Source organism: Cheilinus undulatus, linkage group 8 (assembly GCF_018320785.1).
Source record: "Cheilinus undulatus linkage group 8, ASM1832078v1, whole genome shotgun sequence".
In the NCBI taxonomy this organism is placed as follows: Eukaryota; Metazoa; Chordata; class Actinopteri; order Labriformes; family Labridae; genus Cheilinus; species Cheilinus undulatus.
In genome coordinates, this window is record NC_054872.1 from 39,866,254 (window position 1) to 39,888,661 (window position 22,408).

General features: G+C 39.1%; 2 protein-coding genes across 3 annotated transcripts; one reads left to right on the forward strand and one right to left on the reverse strand.

The window, feature by feature from the left end:
* The first annotated feature begins 1,810 nt into the window (after positions 1–1,810).
* Positions 1,811–7,945, forward strand: LOC121513853 (lens fiber membrane intrinsic protein-like). Its single transcript, XM_041793858.1, has 4 exons — positions 1,811–1,988; positions 7,011–7,160; positions 7,363–7,497; positions 7,843–7,945. Exons 1-4 carry the CDS (start codon positions 1,811–1,813, stop codon positions 7,902–7,904), a joined length of 525 nt encoding a protein of 174 aa, XP_041649792.1. The 3' UTR covers positions 7,905–7,945.
* On the reverse strand, positions 7,734–15,335 carry LOC121513852 (free fatty acid receptor 2-like). 2 transcript variants are annotated; one of them, XM_041793857.1, is made up of 3 exons: positions 15,209–15,335; positions 13,349–13,399; positions 7,734–10,270 (listed from the first exon to the last, which is right to left on the reverse strand). In XM_041793857.1, exon 3 carries the CDS (start codon positions 10,261–10,263, stop codon positions 9,367–9,369), a length of 897 nt encoding a protein of 298 aa, XP_041649791.1. In that variant the 5' UTR covers positions 10,264–10,270; positions 13,349–13,399; positions 15,209–15,335; the 3' UTR covers positions 7,734–9,366. The 2 variants fall into 2 exon arrangements, with proteins under 2 accessions (XP_041649791.1, XP_041649790.1); XM_041793856.1 differs by lacking the exons at positions 13,349–13,399; positions 15,209–15,335 and adding an exon at positions 12,575–12,681.
* Positions 15,336–22,408: the final 7,073 nt, after the last annotated feature.

Below are 22,408 nucleotides of genomic sequence, written 5' to 3' on the forward strand. Positions count from 1 at the left end.
TTTCAGAACAATGTAAAAACACTTTTTATACTGCAGTGAAAAAGTAAATAAGTTCTGACAGGTAAAAAGATCAGATTTTTTAGCTTGGCTTTAAGAATAAGGTCTTTATGCTGCGATCACAAAGGCTGTGCAGTTATTTGCTTGTTTCTTTCTGCATTTATCTACGCTAACACTCATCAGTAACACAACTCTAATAAACCTGAAAGATTTGGAGCTTTAAGAAAGCTTTCAGGGCTTAAGCCTCATAAGCCACCCCTCACTCCGCTTTTGTTTTGTAACAAAACCTGTTCACTTTTTAGTTGAAAGCGTACGTCTGCCTTTTTTTTTGTCATGTCTTTTTAAGCGGTGGTCAGGACAAAGCATGGTGTCCATAAATATACCTGGGAGTCAGCCCACAAAAGTATTGTCTATACCACTGGTTCCCGAACCCCCAGGGGGTTGCCAAAGAACTTAGGGGGGTGGCGTGACGCTTTGTCTGCCCTGAGGCTGGCAAAGTTAGATTTGCAACTATTAACTTAAACCATGATAAAGCAGTTATTAAGCAGTTTATACAATGGTCTTTTGTTAAGTAAAGCATGCATAGGCCTTTTTGGGGTTTTATCAGTGAAACAATTAAAATCTTTGTTAATTTTTGATGACAGGGTGCCACTTTTTCTCCTCTCTTGGGCCCTGGGGGTCTTTGCTTTTCGGTACATGTAGGAGGGGTTCCAAGGAAAAAGGGTTGGGAAACACAGGGGTCCAACTGTAACTGGAATTTTAAAATGCCTGACTGAAACCGTGCTAAATCCAATTTCTTCATGTTGTAATATCTAGATAATGCTGTTAGAGTTTAATTTTCTCTCACACATATGCACCTCAGTTGGACCTTAAAACAAGGTGTTCTGCACATGCTCTACAGCCTTTGTGCTGGCCCAAAAGTCTAAACAGTGAAACTGCTGTATAGAAGAAGATGTCATTATTACTATTCGCATGGGATTACTATTACCTGTGGACCTCTGTGTGCACTGACATATGGTAGGTAATTTGCCCTGGAATTTTTACTCTGCAAATTACAGACGTGGTCGATTCACATGGGATTAAAAACACAGAATCCCTGCGCGATTATTACAAATGACCAGAGGTCCCTAGGTAATACTAATCTGATGTGGACTGGGCTGTTGGTTTCATTTGGATATTCACATAAACCAGAGGGATAACATGCTTCATATTTGCACAAAAAGTAAAGTGCATGTACAAAATGTACAAACCAGAGTTTGCATTGATACATTGATTCCCCCTGATGCTTGTTTAATAGGACAAGGACAGCAGTCCAGTTAAAGAGCTCGCTGCAGCAGAAGCTCAACTTCACCTACTAAATGATTTGTATGAATTCATAAAAACAGTGACTGTTGCAGCCTCATGTACATTCAGATGTCTCCTTCCTCAGAAGAGGAACTACAGGTTTCCTGGTTCAAAGAGGCTAAAAGAGAAGTTGCCTTTGTTTATGGGAAATTGTAGTTTCAAAGTTTTTTCTCTAAGTAGTGGTGTAACGTTAGTCTTTTAGTCTGAAAAGGAAGTGTCAAGAATCATCAGATGACGAAATCATCGTTCCCTAACTTTAGCACAGTGAAGCTATGTTTCAGCTTGAGCTGATGTTTGCCAACAAGGCAGACTGCCTGAACTGATCTCCTTTAGCTATGCCCTTAATACAACCTGAACCATGTATACACAGTATGACTGCTCCTACTCTCTTTTACTCAAAAATCTGACTCCCTTTTTCTTGTCTTTCTGCACAGTGCATAAAGCCTAAGCTGCAGTCATAGTGTCACTCATGATGTACAGCTTCATGGGAGGGGGCCTATTCTGTGCCATCGTGGGGAACATCCTGCTGGTGGTCTCCACAGCCACAGACTACTGGATGCAGTACCGTCTGTCGGGGAGCTTTGCCCATCAGGGCCTGTGGAGGTACTGCATGTCCGGAAAGTGCTACATGCAGACTGACAGCATTGGTAAGTGGAAAGACGGGTGAATATGTCCCTGAAACACAGTTCCCCTGAAGTCTAGATCTAGATTACTGCCCTGTTGGATTGCTGTCTGCTTGGCCACTTCAGAACATTCACCTTGTTGTCTTTAAACCATTTCTGTATAGCTTTCGCTGTATGCCTCGGGTCATTGTCTTGCTGGAAAATAAATCTTCTCCAATGCTGTAGTTGTCTTACAGCCTGAATGAGATTATCCTCCAGGATTTTTCTATATTTTGTTGTATTCATTTCATCCTTTACTTTTACAAGGGCCAGCTGCCTAGGAGCATCCCCACAGCATGATGCTGCCACCATGGTACTTCACATTGGAGGATGGTGTGTTTGTGGTGATGTGCAGTGTTTGGTGCTCACCAAACATAGCATCTTATCTGATGACCTGAAAGCACCATTTCAGTCTCATCAGACCAGAGGATTTTCTTCCACTTGACCACAGAGTCTCCTACATGCCGTTTTGCAAACTCTAGTCAGGGTTTAATCTGAGTTTTCTTCAGCAGTGGGCGTATCTTTGCCACTCTCCCATAAAGCTTTGGCTCATGAAGAACCCAGGCAACAGGTTATAGGCACTGTGTTTAAGCCTATAGAAATGTGACTGCGTGTATCTGGAGTAACTTCCTTTATCACATTGCAATACACAGCATAGCACAGAAAGAAAATATATTTCACAGGCAAGGCTTGAACCCAGGCCCCCTGCTAGGACTATGACCTCAGTATGCAGGGTGCTACCTAACCTCTAGGTGATCTGCTCCAAAGCTGCATTTTTTGACAAACACAAACGTCTTCAAATAGTCGAGTGAAACCCTCACTTAGAGTATTTGCAGTGTAAACTTGAACTGTTTTAGTAGTTTGCAGCGATTTACTTTCTACCTATCCTGTAGGTGTTACAGGCAAAAAATAACAGTGAGGATTGAATGAGTTTTTCACTGATAATCATGACTGCTTTTGTAGTCATTTAGAAACATCAGTGTTCATTTCAGCCTGTTTCATAAAAAGTAAAATTGCCTCATGGTGGTGTTAAAATGGCAGAAAAAAATCATAGAAATACACTGAAATCTCTCTCTCCATCAGTCTGCTGACATTGCAGTACCTGTATGTATTTACAACTGTGCCTAAGACCAAATAGCAATGCTAGCATGCTAAGATGTTCACACTTACAATGCTAACATGAAGTGAACCATGTGAGCATGCTAAAGTTGGATCCAAATAAGTATCATGAGAGGCAGACTGATTCTTTTCAGGCCTGTGTGTAAGCCACTGAGTTATCTCTGTTCATCATTACAGTGGAAGAGCAGCTGTGTGTACGCATGTAAAGAGCCCAGTTAGCAATGCTAACACCAGCACAAGTTTACTGTACACCACTGCATGTAAACAAAGGTGATAACGTGGCACAACAGAGCAGAAACTGCTGCATGGTGTGACGTTACAAGCCCTAAAACTGTGATTTCCTCATCCACTTATTAACTCTGTAAATGGAGTTTCTAAAAATCTTCACTGTGGTGAGTTTTCCTAAAGGTGCATTTTCACCAACCCAAGAGTGGACTAGGCCTTAGGAGCACTGATCATCAACTGGCGGCCTGGGGGCCAAGTCAGGCCCCCCAAAGCTTTCTGTCTGGCCCCTAGAAGATCATTAAATTCAAAAAAGGAGGAAAAGAAGATGTTGGCTTTCAGTGCCTGTAGCCGTTAAATCCACCCCAAAAACGATCAATATTGAAATAGTTTTACAATGACTTGATATTTCATCGTTTTTTATAGAAATTTGCTCGCCAGCCATTATTAGTAAAACATGTTTAAAATAGGGTAAAGGTGGCAGAAATGTTCCAAAAATGGACAGATGAGGAGATGAAAAGGGGTTAGAGAGTGGCAAAAGTGGGTGATAAGTGGCAAACAAATTGCAGAGTGGCACAAAGGGACAAAAAATTGACAGGAAAAGTGGTGAAAAGAGGTTAAAAAGGGGCAAAACATTGATTGGTAAAAGGGAAAGAAGTATCAAAAATGGGTTAAAACTGGAAAAAATACAAGAAACGTTGCAAAAATGGACAAAAGAGTTGCACAAAGTGCAAAAAAATGTGCAGGAAAAGTGGTTTAAAAGGGGTTAAAGAATGGCAAAAATTTGGTTGATGTGTCAAAAAGGGGCAAAAAGTGGCAAACATATAGCAAAAATAGCCCAGCAAAATAGTGAAAAGAGGTTAAAGAGTGGCACACAGGGCCAACCATTTGCAAGAAAGTTTCAAAAAAGGGTTTAATGAGTGGCAAAATGGGTGAAAAGTGGCAAAAATTGGTTTAAAAGTGGCAAAATGGTGCAAAAAAAGTGATGAAAAGGGGTTTAAAAGTAGCAAAATGGATAAAAGAGCAACAGAGGGGATAAAACATGCAGGAAAGGTGGTTCAAAAGGGGTTAAAGATCATCATAAAATGGGTTGAAGAGGCAAAAGGGGCAAAAAGTACAAAAAAATGTGTTAATGCTGGTGCTAAATCACAACTGGGGAGGGCTAATTCTCTAGGATTTTCAGGAGCCAAGCCTATTCTGTAGGCAGGCCTGTAAATATTTACTTAACTTTTGTTTATTTGAAAGTCCAGCCCCAGAGTTTCTGCCAAGACTAAATATGGCCCTTGTGCAAATGTAGTTGACGACCCCTGCCTTAGAGTTTAAAAGAATAAGGAGGTACCCTCACTCCATGAATGGACTGCTGAAGTTGTCTGAGTTGCAGCATTTGAAAAGATGTCATATAATTTGAAAGGTGGGGAAAATGTTCCGCCTATATTATAGGGTGATGCACCTTCACATCTATGTTGGAGTGTATAGTTTCTTGATAGACAATGACATGTATGGAGTTAGCGTTTCCTAGATTTTGAAGTGACATCTTAAGATTTTTTTCCTTATAATTAAACTTTAATATGTGTCCAATGGGGAAGATGACAAATCAATAAGGCTTACAATCAAGACTGGTCGTGTATGTGTTCCCCTCCCTAATACCTACAGTATCAGTATGAGGGGAAGTTGTATTTGTGACTGAAAAGCAATTAAAACTGTTCATCACAATAAAGGCATGTGAGCTTCCTTAAGGTTGCTTGTTTGGATTGAGCACAAAACACAGCTGAAACTGATGAGAGTACCATTGTGTATATTTATTATTTTCCAATCAGCCTTTCAGAAACACAAGACACTGATGGTAGGGATGCATGATATTGGTATCAGCATATATCGTCTTAAAAGTTAAATGTCATACTGTATTGGCAGATATGTAAACATCACAACTTTTACAACTATTGTACAGTACTAAGATCTTTAAGGCATGTTTGAGGCTGAAGTAAGGGGTAGATGTGGCGAATAAGTCCACCTGAGAGCACCATCAGTTGGGAGGGGGATTAATGCAACCCCAGTCATGGTCTGGATGTCCTTGCATATTACCAGGGGCATGGTTTAAAAATCTGTTGAAAAAATAAAAAAGTCCACACTTTCAGGTAGCAGTAAGGGGTGGATGTGGTGAGTAAGCATGGCCTAGAGCATTGTTTCCCAACCCGGGGTCTGGGAACCCCCTTGGGGGGGGGGATCTTTGGTCATTTGATGAGAAAAACATGCACAGGCCTTTTTAGGGTGTTAGCAGTGAAACAATTACAATCTATATTGATTTTAGATGGCAATGTCTTACTTTTTTTTCTCTCTTGGGTTTTGAGGGGGGCTTGGCTTTTCTTAGGTACATGAAGGGGGGGCTTCAAGGAACACTGGCCTAGAGCAGCGGTTCCACACCTTTTTTCTTGGAGCACCCTCTTCTTGTATCATAAAAAATGGGGAGTCCCTCCAGGTCCAACACAGAAAGAGAATAATGCATTGCTATCAAAGATTTCAACTTTGATTGTTTTCAGTGGTAAAATCCTAACAAAACAGGCCCATACACGTTTGTTCAGCACCAACAAATCTTTTTATGAACCATCCAGGAACGCGCTACATTGATTTTAGTTCATGCAAATCTAATTTTGACAACCTCAGAGCAAAGAAAGCCTCACACTCCTCCTGAAATCTCTGACGTGCAGGGGGCCTAGATCTTAGGTACCTTCCAGGTCAGTAGTAGGGTTGCCAAGAGCCCCTAGTCATGCCGAGGATGTCCTAAGGGCCTGAAAACAGCTGCCAGTCTCCTGGCATATCACCAGGGGTGAAAAGACCCAGATAAAAGAAAAGCTGTTGAGATTGACCTTAGCTATAGACCAACACGTGTGTGTTGACATGTGCCAAGCTAGCCTGACTGTGACACCAGAACACAAGTCAAGAGATGAAAAAAAAAAACATAAAACAACACTCCACGGAGATCTATCCTGCTGCACAGATACTTTGGCTTGTGGGCTGATTGATGTGAAAACCATCCCTACCTTTTTGCAAACATGGCTGACAAAATGAAAACAAGGCAAAGCTTACAATAGGAAAATGTTCATCTTTCCAGTAAGTTTAAGTAACTGCTATGATTCAAGCTCCCTTTAAGTCCTCATTTCCTATTTCTCTGTGTGCAGAATTACTATGTAATGTCAAACAGACAGCAGCTAATCTGCTCTGCTATATTAGAGTCCCTCCAGGAATAAAAGGCCAGGTTGTAGGACTATTGAGCTGTTTCTGTTGCTGTGGCGACCAAACAGGAATAAAAAACAGAGAAATTAATTTAAATGAAGGGAGCAACACATGTGAAACAGGAACATGTTCTGTTATCACCAATGGTATGTTTACAAGCATGACTCCTGAATGTAACTGTTCTGAGCTGTGGCTGGTTTTCCCTTCTTGTGAAATTTCCTGTTACTTGTAATTACTTCAGCTTTTGGTTTGTTGTTTATTGTTTGTATTTGCTCTGTTAAGGCTTTTGAAGTTATTGTAGAGATATAGCAAAGAATCATCAGCATATGTTAAAATAAATGTACTAGATTTAGGTTTTTGTGTTATTGCATGTTTAAACTAATCTTAACTAACATGTTTATATTGTATGATCTCTCCTCTGTTACTCATCCACAGCCTACTGGAATGCCACTCGAGCCTTCATGATCCTCTCTGCCATGTCATGCTTTGCTGGCATCATCGCAGGAATCCTCTCCTTCGCCCACTTCTCGGCCTTCGAGAGGTTCAACCGCTCCTTTGCTGCTGGGATCATGTTCTTTGTTTCGAGTAAGTCATTCATACTTGAGCAAACACGAGTATTTGTTTTCTTTCCTTGGTATCATCTTTTTTAAATGATGTAATACAGGGTAAATTTGCATGCCATGTAAATATGTGATGACACTGTTGCCACATCACTTCTATGGAAGATGACTTTTTTTTATTACAGTTATTCATTCAAACCTCTGTCCCTCTCTACCAACCATGCCAGCTCTCTTTGTTCTGCTTGCAATGGCCATTTACACCGGAGTGACCGTGAACTTCCTGGGCAAGCGTTTTGGCGACTGGCGCTTCTCATGGTCCTACATACTAGGCTGGGTGGCTCTGCTCATGACCTTCTTTGCAGGTTTGTTCCAGTTAAGATGAGCAGGAGTGTTAATACTCTGTAGTAGAATAATAGTAGAATAAATCTGCCCTTAGCACAAGATCTTACAACAGCTCAGTCAAAACTTCAATTCAAAAGATAAAATCACTACTATTCTGAAGTAGAAACATGTTTATTTACAGTGTTTAAACTGTTAGCCGTTTGTAATGGATCAATGCAATCTCATCAGAGTAAAACTCATTAAAATGACAGCTTCATGTTACAAAACTAACAAGAACTATACACAAAATAATCTAAAAGTATATATAACCTTTATTTTTCTGCAGAATGGTTGGTTAATGCCCCATATTGTCTTCTCTTTTTCAGGTATATTCTACATGTGTGCCTACAGAATGCATGAGTGCAGGAGAGTGGCAGGCCCTCGTTAAACAGGAAATAATGTGCAAAGGCTGCAAAGGATATCAATTCCCCTCTGAAAAATTGGAGAATAGTTTTCTGTAAAATAATAAAAATTGGAAATTTGCATATGCATAGACCATGTGTTGTTGTTTATTACTGAAGTATTTTTAAATTTTGATCTAAAAGCATGTCAAACAGTTTTATAAATGAACATACATGCTAAAGTTTATAATATTCAACATATCATGATAATTAAAGGGATATTTAGATATTTTTTAAGTTGAGTCATATAACGTACTTGGGAAGAGAAGTGGCATTAGCCTCCAGTGATTTCAGTAAGAGGGTGATGGGGCATTGGCAAGGAAGCCAAGCTTCACAGCAAAAACCAGAGTGTTAAACTCTCTGTGTCAAAGTTTAAGAGTTGATTTTAACACTCAAAGTGTAATTTTAACTCCATTCAGTGCTGAAGTTATTTAAAAGTGTCAGTCCATTCAGTGTTAATCTAACTCTACAGAGTGTCAGCTGACCGAAGCTCTGTCCATTGCTATTTTAAATCTGATTTAACTCTGTCATAGTGTAAACTGTTTTATGTTTTAACTTTATGTTGTTTGGACCAACATAGACACTTTTATAGTGCTCAGTTCAACTCTGTATTGAAAATTTGTAAAGTGTTTTATTTTTCACCCAGAAAGCCTCTGTGTTTTGCACTTTTTTGAAGCCTGTAGCGCTATCTCCTGTTCAGCTGTTAGGGGCTTTGTCAGAGGAAACAACGACAAAACTAAACTAAAATGAAACTAAAAAAGCGATTACAACTCAGGTGGCGATGACATGCCATTTACTGAGGATACGAGGGAATACTTTTATGACTTGGCGTAGATAAGGGAACAACTTCTACAGATAGAGACTAAGTTGCCATAAGAGAATAGTTGGCTGGAGAGATCCCAAGTTTTCTGGTGTAGGTGAGAAAACCATTAGCTCCTGCGGATAAACCCAGAGAGCGATTACTGTTATGAATGGGTCTTCTATGGGACATTTCTTATCGAGATAAGCAGCTCACAAATGCCTGCAGCCTGCATCACTCTCCCTACAGAGTTCCCTCCCTGAACACTAATGTTTTACGGACCTTCTTAAGTTTGACTTCATCGAAGCCAGCATGCCCAAACAGCTGATCAGGAGATGACCATACACTGTGGTGGAAGAAAACGTAGCTGAGTGTTGCATTGCAAAATAATGCCAGACACAGGATTTCTAAGGCTTCAAAAATTTTGATAAAGTGCAAATTTTAGCCAACATTTTAACCTAAACTTAGTAAGTGATGCATGGCAACTTTACCAATCTGCACTGCTGCATAGCCTAGCATCCCTGCAGGTACCCTTAGCTCAGTCTGCTTAAAGGGACAACACAGACTGAAATCATAGAGGCTAATGCCACAACTATTACCAAATTATCCCTTTAAGGCTTGGTATGCATATTGCATAAAAAATGCAACTCTTAGCTGGAGCTTGTAGGCTGATGGTGTTTTTTTGAAGCATGCCTCCTGAAAACGGATTTTTCACTTGTGCAGCGGAAGGCGGAGGAGGAAAAATAGTAGATGATGGGATCAATGCAGGTGTTGAAGGTGCAAAGCAGTAAAGTGTAATATCTCCATTCTGGACTCTTACCCTGAATATAGCCCACTAAATGGGAAGTATTATAAGGCAGTTCACAAATTACAAACACAGCTAGAGTCCCAAGGGCCATGCCGATGGCCTTCTGCTTCTGCATAACGGATATATTTGGGCGGCTGTACAGGATCAGGATGCAGCGCACATAACAGAAGATACAAACTAGAAAAGGTACAAGGAAGAGCACGAAGAAGAACTCCAAACGCACAGGAAGGACGACCTCCAGCTGCTTCTCTGTGAATTTCTCATAGCACCTGGAGCTGTTCCCCTCAGACAGAACTGGGTGGTGCTGGATGATGATTGTAATGCTGCAGTGTGCCGCTGATATGAGCCAAATCAAAACACAGGTAACTATCGCATATGCAGGTTTGCGTAGTTGTTGATAGGTGATGGGGTAAGCTACTGCAACGTAACGAACCACACTGACGGCCATCAGCAGCAAAGAGCTGGTGTAGATAGTGGAGAAGAAGGTGAAGGCGGTGATGGAGCACACAAAGTTAGGTAGATCCCATTCCATCTTTGAAGCAGCTTCGTGCATCTTTAAAGGAAGGATGATCAGGAAGAGAAGGTCAGAGATGGTCAGGTTGAGGAGCAGGATGTCACCAGGGAGAGGCTTGGAGCGGATCTTCACACTGAAGGCGTAGAGAGCCAGGACGTTGAGAGGTAGGCCGATGAGGAAGGTAATAATGTCAACTGAGAGAAGAACATTACTCTCTAACGTCATTTTGGCCCTAAAACAAATAAAAGAATTATAGATTAAAAGAAATACATAGGCAGGTGATTTGTGTTTAAAAAAGACTATATCCTATTCTATCCTATAAAAATGGTAATAAGTTTATGACTTCTATAGGTAGTGGTCCAAACAAATGGACAGACAAAAATGAACTAATTTAGGATACCTCATAGGCAGGGATGATGGGAAATTTTTTAAAAAGTTGAACCAAACAAGCTACAGTAACTAAATGTGGCTGAAATGTTGCCAGTTCTGGTATTTTATCAAAATGAGTTGAATGGAGTTGAAACAGACATTAGTAAAAATACATCTTCATAACTACGAACCCCAATTCCAAAAAGTTGATACACTGTCAAATGTGAATAGAAAAAAACAGTGACTTTAAAATATTCAACTGAACACAGCACAAAGAAGAGACAATGAATATTTAGACAAAAAAATGGGACGGGGGTGATAACTGCAGTGTTACAACAACTTCTACTCTAACGACACTCTGTCGACGTCTGAGGCACTAATTGTTGATGTTTTTAAAGTAGAACTCTCTCCCATTTCTGGTAAATGTACATCGGAAATTTCCAAACAGTGCAGGATTTCTATTGTTGTATTTTGCACATTTAAAATGCAGCACACATTTTCAATGGTATAAGTCTGGAGTACATGCAAGCCAGTCTAGTGCCCACCCTCTATTACTGTGAAGCTGAACTATCACACATCTGGATGGAAGCATATTATGTTGCTCCAAAACTTGCATGTGCCTCTCAACATTAATGGCGACTCCACAGATATGTGAGTCACACATGCCATGACCACAAATACACCCCATGCCATCACAGACGGTGGCTTTTTGAACTTTGCATTTAAAAGATTTGGATGGTGTTTTTCCTCTTTAGCACAAAGGACTCAACAGCCATCATTTCAAACACAATTTGAAATGTGGAATCATCAGATCAAAGCACACTTTTCACTTTAGTTCAGTCCATCTCCGATGAGCTCTGGCCCACCACTTTTCTGGGTGTTTAGGCTGTGTAACTTTTCTTTGCATTTTAGAATCTAAATACTTTTTTGTAGATGCAGTGACGTACTGTGTAAACTGACAGTGGTTTCTGAAGTGTTCCCAAGCTTGTTTTGATGCAGTGCTGCCTAAAGAATCCCAGCTCACAGGCATTCGATGTTGGTTTTAGCCTTGCCTCTGACAGATTTCTCCGGATTTTCTGAATCTTTTGATGATATATTGGACTATATGGTGAAATTTTGTAATTCCTTGCAACTGCAGATTGATTAATGTTCCTAAACTGTTAGACTCATGTCATGGCTTACGGTGACTTCATTTTGGAGCTGAATAGTGTGCCGGGCATTTAATGGGTTCTGTCCAAATTTTTTATTCATGCCACTTTTCATGACTTTTTTCCATTTTTTTCCACCCAATTTTGCCACATTTTTTCCCCACTTTAGGTTCATTTGTTGCCTTTATTTTCCCATTTTTGCAACTTAAAACTTTTTTTTTTTATCCCATTTTCATTACATTAGCTGCACATTTTTGTGGCTTATCAACTGTAGACCTATTTTTGCCCATTCTTTAATTGTATTCCAAACATGGGTCATTCAAGGTGCCACTCCGGTTCTGACTTGAGTAATGTACATCACTTCCTGCCCCATGAGTGAGGTCACCCCATTGTAGCTGTCAGCAACAGATGAGCCCAAAATGCCTTTCTATAGAGGTCTGAAGCCAGATCCTCTTGTTAAATTAGGTACAAACAGCTGAGTATAACCACGATACATTGATCTAACAGCAAGAAAGTAAATGATGATCTGGTTGCAGATTACAATCAGCTAAAGAAGCCTCTCAATGCTTACCATGTTCATAAGCTGTTGACTTTATATTCTGATAGCTTTGTTGGATTTGGCTTCCCAAAGACTTTAAAGACATCTTAATATAAGCCACATGTGCCACTGTGTTAAAAGCACACTTTGGACCTTCTACCTTCCATCAATTTCAACATGAGGTCTTTCCTAGCAGCACATAAACAGCCAGCCAAGCTATATAATTTTAATCTATTTTACTCTTTCTTTACTCTGAAACCTTGTATATACACTGTTAAAACTTCAGCTGTGTGTTTAGCCTCCTCTCCTTGGCAAAAGAGTGGTGAAGCTCATTACACATGTGGCTCCAGTTGCACCACAATTACCAAACAGCTGCACAAAGATCAGCTCTCAAGCTCCATTCCCCAACAAAGGATGCTGACATCAATTCATAAAAAGGATATGCAATGTGAGAACTGATAAGATAAACACAGTAACTTACCCAGCAGGATGTAGATGTTTTGAAAAAGGCTTCAAAAGTATCTAAAGCTTCTTTGTTGTTTGTCTTTCAGTGGCTTTCCAACCACTTTATAACGTGTGAGTTCAAAGATGAGCTGATATAAAATGTGACAAGCCGGAAACAGCAAGTCATATTCAAGTCCTGCATAATGCACTGCTTTATCTCTTCTTTACTGGCCAGAAAAGCAAACACCAGCGGGTTCATTATGAATAAAATGCAAAACTGAAGCTATATTAAGTTAATAAAGGACCCCCTGCCACTAGATTTCTGCTGGAGGACACTCCAAACATGATAATCAGGATTGGATTGGGTCTGTTTTCTCTGCAAAGTTTCCTCTGCACAATAATAATGTTTTCATTCGATTTAGCACTTCCTCATCCAAGCTTGATCCCAGAGTGGTTTTATTGGTAGAATTCACTCAGCACAGCATGTTTGCAGTGTTTATCAGTGTATCCAGCAAAAGAGCAAAGAACAGCAACACACAGTCCACAGTAGATCTCTTCTCTGTAAACTGGAGACATTGTTAACATTGTGTGCCTTCGTACCTCAATTTGCATTGGCATTTGTTTACACTTAGTCAGGATAAAAATATTGACTGCCATATTTAAAATAGCACAGGCTGCACTTTAACGCAGTTTATCTTATTTTGATATCTCAGGATTACATGAAAGACTGCATGCGACTGACCAAGAATGGAATAATCTTACACAATCTGCTCAAGAAATTAACATTTAAAGACTACTTTAATAAACTTACCTCTTCCTGTTATCAGTAGTTTTGATAATCCTTCATGTAGCTGGGCACATTCTGTGGGAAGTCAACATTTACTTTCATCAATATTTTTATTTAATCCTAGCACCATAAAACACAGCTTTAAACATTTATATGAAGATAGAAATACTGCTTATACCCACAAAACAGAACAAAAAATCAATAAACAAAACAAAATATGTCTCTCTACTCATACAAAATGGTAAAATGTGGAATATACTGTTTAACTGCAATAAATGCTAAAAATAAAAGTTATACTAGTCATGAAAAAATGATTACATAAAAACTGTTTCAAAAACTGTATTGCCAAAAAACAATAAGGCATTCACTTGAAAATCTGTCAGCTTTAGATCCTCCATATATGCTTATACATCTAGAGGAAACAGGCAGGTAACATGTCTGCAGACACAACACACCCCAGACACAAACTGTTAAAACTCCTTCATTCTGGTAGGCATTACAGGACACTGCATGACAACACAATTCAACAGAGAAATTGTTGTGGCCATCTGCTCTAAACAGTTTCTTTCCCTAGATTGTCCCTGTGATGACCACTCAACAGTCACTGAGTTACTCTGATGACCCTTAGCAGTCGCAGTTACTCTGATAGCCACTCAACAGCCACAGATTTAATCTGATGACCAGTCAAAGGTCACAGAGTCACTCACATCACCACTTAGCAGTCACAGAGTCACTCTGATGTCCACTCAACAGTCACAGTGTCAGAAAACAAGCATCTTAGTCCTGCTTACTGTAAAATATTCTGCACTGTCTCTTACTCCTTTACAGTATCTCAAATACTGTAAGAAGGCTCACTGTGTAAAAAGCCTTGCCTCAAAAGCAAATTTGTACTGAATAATCTATCTACTATAACTTAAATTGCTGTGGTTAAATGCCTTACCTCAAATGCGTATTTGCACAAACAAATCTACTTACCCCACTAATAACTAATTTCCTCTATTTACCATACTCAAATGCTGGAAATAATAAATCTATTTTCTGTAAGTAAATGCTGTAAGAAGGCTCTCTGGGGTAAACTGACTCATCTCATATGCACATTGCACTGATCAACTATCTTATATTATCTTATCTAAATTATTATTTCATGTAAATCTGCCGACATACTTGCATGTTCTATACTCTGATCATGTCTAGTCAGCACCTTGCACCCTTTCCATATCTTGCAACCATACTATCTATGCACACAGAATTTAATATACTAGAAATAAAAACTTCAACAGTTTGTACATCTCTAAATCTTAATTTTTGTACTTTTTTGTTTATTCATATTTTTGTATTAAATGTTAAATTCCTGTACACTTTGAGCAAAGCTAACTGGCGTATAATTTCTTGTTGTGTAAGGAAACTTCCGATAAAGCATCTGGCCTTGGCGGCAAAAAGGGGCACGTCACTAACAGGATGCATGTGCTGAATAAAACTCTATAAAATGAAAACTAAATAAAAATGCAAGGTACAACATTTTTTAATATCTGTAAATCTGATGCAGATGTCTGATATGTTTTTGTGGTAGTGATGTAGAATACTTGGTGTCATACAGGTCTACATTAACTATTTATAGTGTAGGAGCTCAAGACAGTTTATTTGTCTAATGCATTGATTTGATTGACTGACTGAACTTCTGAGTTGAAATTACAGTACTAAAAGAGGTTTTTCCAAGTATGGTTACACTTAAAATTGTATTTTTTTACAAATTTTCTGATACATGACTTAAAATGCAAATAGCATAACAATCTCTGACACTGTTACAAAAAGGTATTTGATTCTACAATGATGATTTATACTCTATAATTACAATCCTATATTTTAAGGGTAAACACTTCTCACTTTTCCCAGTCGCTCTTCTTCACTTTCTTCTTGGGGGGCTGTTGTTTTGTTCTGGTGCTGCTCAGCTTTGGCCTGTCGAACTTCTTCAACTATATCATTGTCATAAACGCAGGAAAGTCTGTCCTCCTCTGGGTCACTTCCTGGTCGGGATGCACTTAATTGTGGGTCATTATTACTGACTTGTACTCTAAGAAAAAGGGAGGGAGAAGTGTGGGATACGAAGGGATCCATTCAGATGTAAAATGAGACACGTCATTTGGACACTTGTAAAATTGTTTTCACCCCAAAGCATGGCTTATTTTGGAGACAGAGATTAATTTTGCAACTGTGATGTCAAAAATAATGACTAAAGTTTTCTGTACCTTTCAGGACTGTTATATCGTTGTTCTTCTTCAATGTGCTCCTCTAAACTCATTGGTCTGCCAAAAGATGCATGAATATCATTTGAATTTTGTACATTTAGAATCAAAAACATTCAAGTTTAGACCTAAATTTTTAAGTTTCATACCTTAAACAAATTGTAGTATTGCACACGTAGCCTTGTGAAGATCTGTGGGTGATATATAACCACCGTAACAAGGGTATTAAAAGCAGCATAGTCAAAACATATAACAAGAAATGTATTTTACTAACCTGCGTCGATAGTATTTTCTGTATATTAACACTGCAAATCCTAATACCAAGGCAATTCCAAGAAGCATCGGAGCAACCCACCACATGGCCACAAAAGCTTTAAAACGAAAATGAATGCATTAGTACATATAATTAATAAAATCAACTACTGATCAGCTAATGGGTGCAGTTAAAGAAAATTAAAGATCACCAAGACTCTTCAGTGGGCCTGACTTACATGATTTTTGCAACATATCTTCATAAAGTTGTCTGGTGTCATTGCCCAGGGAGTTTGAGGCTGTGCAAGTTACATTAGCCTGACTTTGAGTAGGCCAACTCATTTCCCCAGTGATTTCATGTTTCTTTGTTGTGTAAACTAAGCTGAAGAGAGGTGAGAGAGTGTCATTGCCATCAATGCTCCAGTGGATTGAGGCATCAGGGGACGACTTGGCCCGACAGATGCACTTCAGAGCCTCTGGTGTCAGGTGGCAGGAGGACTCAGGCAGGATTTTGGGGGCATCTAAATGGGGAAAAATATATCATTCAGCAAGTAAAACACCTGGATGATGTCTTTGATTTATTGCATGAGTTTCACAGTAAAGATAAATAGTGGTCAAGCCAAATAATGATGCTTTGTGTACATAGTTTTTCCTATTCAGAGCAAAAAAGCTTCACTAAAATTTTACCAGAATATGTTTGTAAGCCAATGTGATGTTTCTTACTGCCCATTGCCTAATTTGTACAAGTTTGTTTTCTGAAATATAGTGCAGTTGTTATATTGCACTGCAGTCCACTAAATAAAATGGCAGAAATACAGTTTAAGCCTACCCTTTTGCTCAGGATTATGGTTTGCAAACCCTTCTGATTTGTAGATTAGCCCCTTAGAAATTCCAACAAACTCTAAACAACAGACGCCATCATAAAAGAAATTTGGAATCTGATTTGTTTGTATCTACTGTTTAATATTCCAGGTGAATAAATATTCTGCCAAAAAGAAAAAAAACGGAGAAACAACAAAAAGTCAATACTCCTGCAGAGGGCACTAACCTATCACGGGAGCGGAAGGATACAGTCCAATGCTCTAAGTCTGTTAAACAGATTTTAAATTGGACACACTTTGCTTAAATTGGCCAGACATCAGTAGAAGACTTTCAAATCATTATTACAGAGCTGAAGTGTTTACCTCTGATAGGAATGCCAGGTTTAAAGCCAAAATAACACCTGAACAGGTGTATCAGTGAAGAAAATCGACCGGGATGCGTAAACAGACCGCGCTTTGAACGTCGGCACTTACTAGAGCTACTGGCTCGACCGCCATTTTTATAAACTAAAGGTAATTCTCCATGGAAACATCACATTTAAGATTTCCTGGGTAAGCTGCTCGACTAAATTTAAATGTTTAGAGCAATTTCCTTTCACTTGCAAGAAAAAAAAATGTTTTAAGCCGTAGAGTAAGAAGAAGGACTGGATATAGTTTTCTTTCTGAAGGTGGCTAGCCAGCTAGCTTCTTTCTGCGCAGAAGCACATAGCAACCACCGACCTTTGAATGACCTGAGCAGGCGAACGAGCAGAGGAATGCTTACCAAGGCTGACTGCACGTCTTTGTAAGTCAAGTTTATTTTTATCTTAACCACTATCATCTCTCGTCTGTGCTGCATACATGAGAAATATCAGCGCTGTGGTTAGGTAAACACAGGCACTGGGGCCTCACGCTGTTTGTTGTGTTTGTGCCTAGCTATTTATGAAAGTAACAGTTATAACTGGGCTTGTTGAATGTCAGTGTTGTACTGCTGTTTCATTTTTCAGTTTTCTTTGCTGTTGTTACAGACATAATTTCAAGTTCTTTGGGTCACCTATATTTCTGTACTGTCCTGTCCTTACTTCATAAATAAGAATGAAAATTAGTTTATGATAATTAGCTGCTCATACAGCAACACAATCATGCCCTTCATTGCCAGATAGATGGGTATTTCCATGAAGTAATAACAGTTTTTTTCATGATTGAATGCATAACAACAGATAAGAAAAGTCCATTTTGAATAAATTTTCCTAGTCTTGTCAAGTGTATTTTTATTTGCCACAACATCATTCAGGCCAACTCATGTAGGTAAAAAGACTAAATTTTCTCTGTTTGCTGTTGTTCAAAAAGTGACGTCATTTAACAAACATCAAGTATACTTTGAATATTGCAATATGTTTAAAAAAGGACCATAGGTGTGCATTAGGCTTGAAAATATACACTTTGGCTCAAGTGTTTGCTATCCCAGTTCAGGCCCAAGATTCGCGACGTAACAGTCTTAAAACATCGCTGGCAAACGTCACAGCAGTCTGACCTGAGCCGTTGCAGCTCAAGTCGTCTGATGTAGTCACCAGTGATTCAGCCTGTCAAGCTGCAGACAGCTGGTATTAGAATATTGCCAGCACATAAGTATTAAAAAAGGAAATGTAAATCTCATTTTGAAAGGCTAATTTTGTTCGATAATGTCATGCCAATAATTTTGGATATAATTACATCTCTTTTCTCATCTATCCTCATGATAATCACTTGTCATTACCATTGCGGTGTGGCAGAAGAATTTCACAGGATATACATTTATCTGCCTCTTGGAAATGATTAGGCCTACATCTATCTTTCTTAAGTTTTAACACAGAAACTTCTGCCCGTCAAACTCTTGTGCCCCCGATCTCCTCCATACAGTTTTGAAAAGGTTTTCCTTTTTCCTGCTGTGTGAAGCTATGTGAGATGATGTATTAGAAATTCAAGGCTGTAGGAGCTAAATTTGTCAGTGGAAAATTGAATTTTCTCAGCAGATACCTTTGTTTTAGCAAGACTGATCTAGCAATGCATTTTTGTGAGTATGTGTCATGAAATTTGCTGCCGAGCCTCGATGTTGACAAGGGGAGGATTAATGATGAATTACTTTCATGTACCATATGTGATATAAGTTTACACATTATCATGGCAATAGAAATGCATGAAAACAGTAAATGTGCAGTACTGTCCCTGTTGAGGAGACAGATTTATTGTGCAGTAACTTCTAGGACTAGGTTAAAAAAATTGTTTCTTTGATTCAGGGAGATTCTTTTTAAAATATTATCATATTGATTCATATTATCCAAAGATTGATCTTTCAGAGCGCATTCACACCAGAGCAGTTTGATCCACTTTGAACGAACTCTGATCCATTTTCCCGGATAGTCTGGTTCGTTTGGAGTGATGTGAAAGCTCACACGAACTCTGGTGCGGACAACATGGACTTACTCAAACTAAATAGCTATGAGTTGTCAAATTGACCTGTTTTTTTTTTTTTAATCTTTATTACTTTAACAATAAAAGTTTCATCTTGGACTAGCAATAGGTGACTTATCTCAACCTTAAAACAAACAGGTACAAGCCGGGCAGCTCTGCTCCACTGATGGCACAGCCAAACTTACAAGAGGATATCGGGCTGTACTTTGGATTTAAAAACTATAAAGACAGAGGAAAGCTGGATGAAAGAAAGGCCATATGCAAAACATGCCACAGGGAGGTAAAATAGTAATGTAAATACTACTAATGATAATAATAATAATAGTTTGGGGCCAATCTTCAATGCAAACGCTGATATTTTTAAAAATGTGCCTGGTCGGAACAGTCTTTGTTGTATTGCCAATTTTAGTTCTAAGAATCTCTTAAATGTTGAAACAACACAGGTTTTGTTACAAAAGTATCCTAAAATGACTTGATATCAAATCAGATACGAGCAGAGGAATGCTTACCAAGGCTGACTGCACGTCTTTGTAAGTCAAGTTTATTTTTATCTTAACCACTATCATCTCTCGTCTGTGCTGCATACATGAGAAATATCAGCGCTGTGGTTAGGTAAACACAGGCACTGGGGCCTCACGCTGTTTGTTGTGAATCGGAATAGAACCGATTCAGGCAATCAGTGGCAATACCCAGCCCTTGTAACTTCAGAAATAAATCACTTTAAAGTAGCCTAAGTGACAGTGAGTCTTTGCCATGGAAACAATGCATCATCCCTGTCTGTCTCACCTGGTCACAGCAGTGTGAACAAAAAGGTGTTCAGAATGTTGCAGAGTGGAATGTTGCAAGCAGCCGTGAGTTTCAGCTGTTTCATCATGAATCTTTGGTCTGAACTGCCCTTTAAACCTTGTTGTCCACCACTGAAAACAGGTGTGGATGTTTGGTAATATAGCTAGTTGTAGATAAACCTTGTGATCTGTTGAGCCCTCGCACTGTTATGGGGGAAGTGAGAATGTGAACGCTTTCTTTAGAGTCTGTTGGCCTGGAAGGATTCTGCTCCTTGCATCTTCGCACATCTTTTCAAAGTGATGATTTGCAAAATGGCTCTGTATGTTTCTCGTATCCCCCATCAAGTGTGTCACCGAGGTCTGGCAGTGTCTGCATATTGTTTTTGTTTGTCCGTCACCTTTTCTCCGCTCTCATTTCTTGACAGCGGGAAACCAAACTGCTTTCACACGTCAGAATTAAAAGTTGCTGGAGCCCTCACACTCTCAGAATCTTAGTCACTCTCCCTCAGCCCTTATAGCATTCACTACTTATGCACAGTTTGATTAAGCCAGTGAGAGGAGTGCAAAGGATGATGGGTATGCAAGGGCCAATGTTAATTGTAGTTCCCACTTTCCTTGGCTCTGCTCCACTAAAAACTACACTTTCTGCCTTGAAGGCCTATCATTTGATACAGTCACATGTCCACGACAGTACTGAGTTGCTTCTGTCACTGTGATGCTGTGAAATTGATGATATTATTACATCTCCATTATTCAGGCTTATAACTGACACATTTCTTAAAGCTTAATCCTGGCATGACTTTTCAATGTATTTATCTTTGAAAAATGGTATGTCTACAAATATATCACGTTAAATTTTATAGGCTTAAACAGGTTTTGACTGTAAAACAAGAAACTGTAATAACTGACATACGTGTAGGCTTAAGGTGTTGCTATGAAGACGCTTTAGAAACGTTATAGGCTTTATATTTAGCTCTGTTTTCTCTTGAAAACTAGTGTCAAATGCACAAAAGGATATAGAATTTGTTTTTATACACAGAACATCCAGGTCGATCCAGACAGACTGCTGTGCTCCGATGTCATTGTGAGCGATGCAGGAGAAAGACGTTTGTTGTGCGATGTTGTTGAAGAGCAGTTTTCCCTCTGTTGTATTAATCTTGGTGATCTGACCCCTCTGTCTGCTGAACCATGAGTACGTGTGTGGTTGTGGGTTAGAGTTGGCAGCACACTTCATGAAGACACTGCCCCCTTCTATGACAGACTCATTTTCCACTACCAGTGTTACAGTCACAGGTTTATCTGTAGATAAAAAAGATCATCATGTAATTAGAATAATAATCTGCATCAAGCACAGTAGTTTTAACAGGCTAATTGTATCTCTTACAAAAAACATGGAGAGTTGTTGGTTGACTGTCTACAGTGGAACTGCTGAACAGTGCAGAACAGCTTATTTTGCTCTTATGCATTTCATATGTTGCTAGTGATTCAAGTGTTTCTTTGTACATCCATAGTGAGTTGTCTTTCTTGTTGTTAGCCGTCAAAGTGGAGTTTATAAGAAGTGGACTTCTGGTCCATCTCAAGGATGGAGTTGACGAAGGACAGGAGTGGCTAATGCTGCAGTTGGCCTGGAAAACCATCCCTGCTTCTATGTGAGTCTGAATGGAGATTATTGGAGCTTTTTTCTCTGAGGAAAAAAAACAAAAAAATAAATGGCATTTTTTCATTTTGATATACAGGTTTTAATGTATTAACAAAAAAATCTAATGTTCAATATAAGCATCTCTAATTGTCCTCTGAGCAGATCAGACACACACACTACAAGAAAAACTGGTTTGTAGGGGTGTAACTCTCTCTTTCTCAAGATGAATGGATTTGAATCTCGAGTCACAGGCTATGATACGATTTAGTAAAATACAGAATGATCCAGTCTGATCCGATTCCATTCAGTTGGTTTTAGTTTGATCTGGCGACTGATTATGGAATCCAAATAACTGTTTGCTTTAATAAAACTGGGCAAAAAAAAAGTAAAACAAGCTAATTTCATGATAGCCTGAAGGATGGCTCAGACTACACAATTTCAGCTAGATTTTTGTCCTGACTGCAACTTTGCAGCTTATCATCAAAACTCCGGCCCAGCTTTGCACGTTGGGAAGTTGCAGATGGTTGATGTTTATCTAAACAGCCGATACTGGCCAATACCAGTATTAAACCAATGCGCCTCTGCATCCCTGGGAAAATCGAGCCCAAAATCAGCCTGATTATCTTGTAGTTTGTGTCAGTCCTTTGATGACTGTGGTACCATGCTGATTCTAATGATTGGACACATTAACACTATTTGGATGCCACTGTTCTCCTCTGTGCTGTCTTACTGATGACCTTTTTAAAGAGAAAGAAAAATTTGAATAAGGTAAAGTTCACACTTACCAACATGGATAGTAACGGTTTTATCGTAGAATCTCTGGGTTGCTTTTGAGTCTGGGTCGATCCAAACATAAACTTTAAGGTTGTTGTCAGCTCTTCTCACATTTTGGATTAAAAGGGTGCAGTTACCCT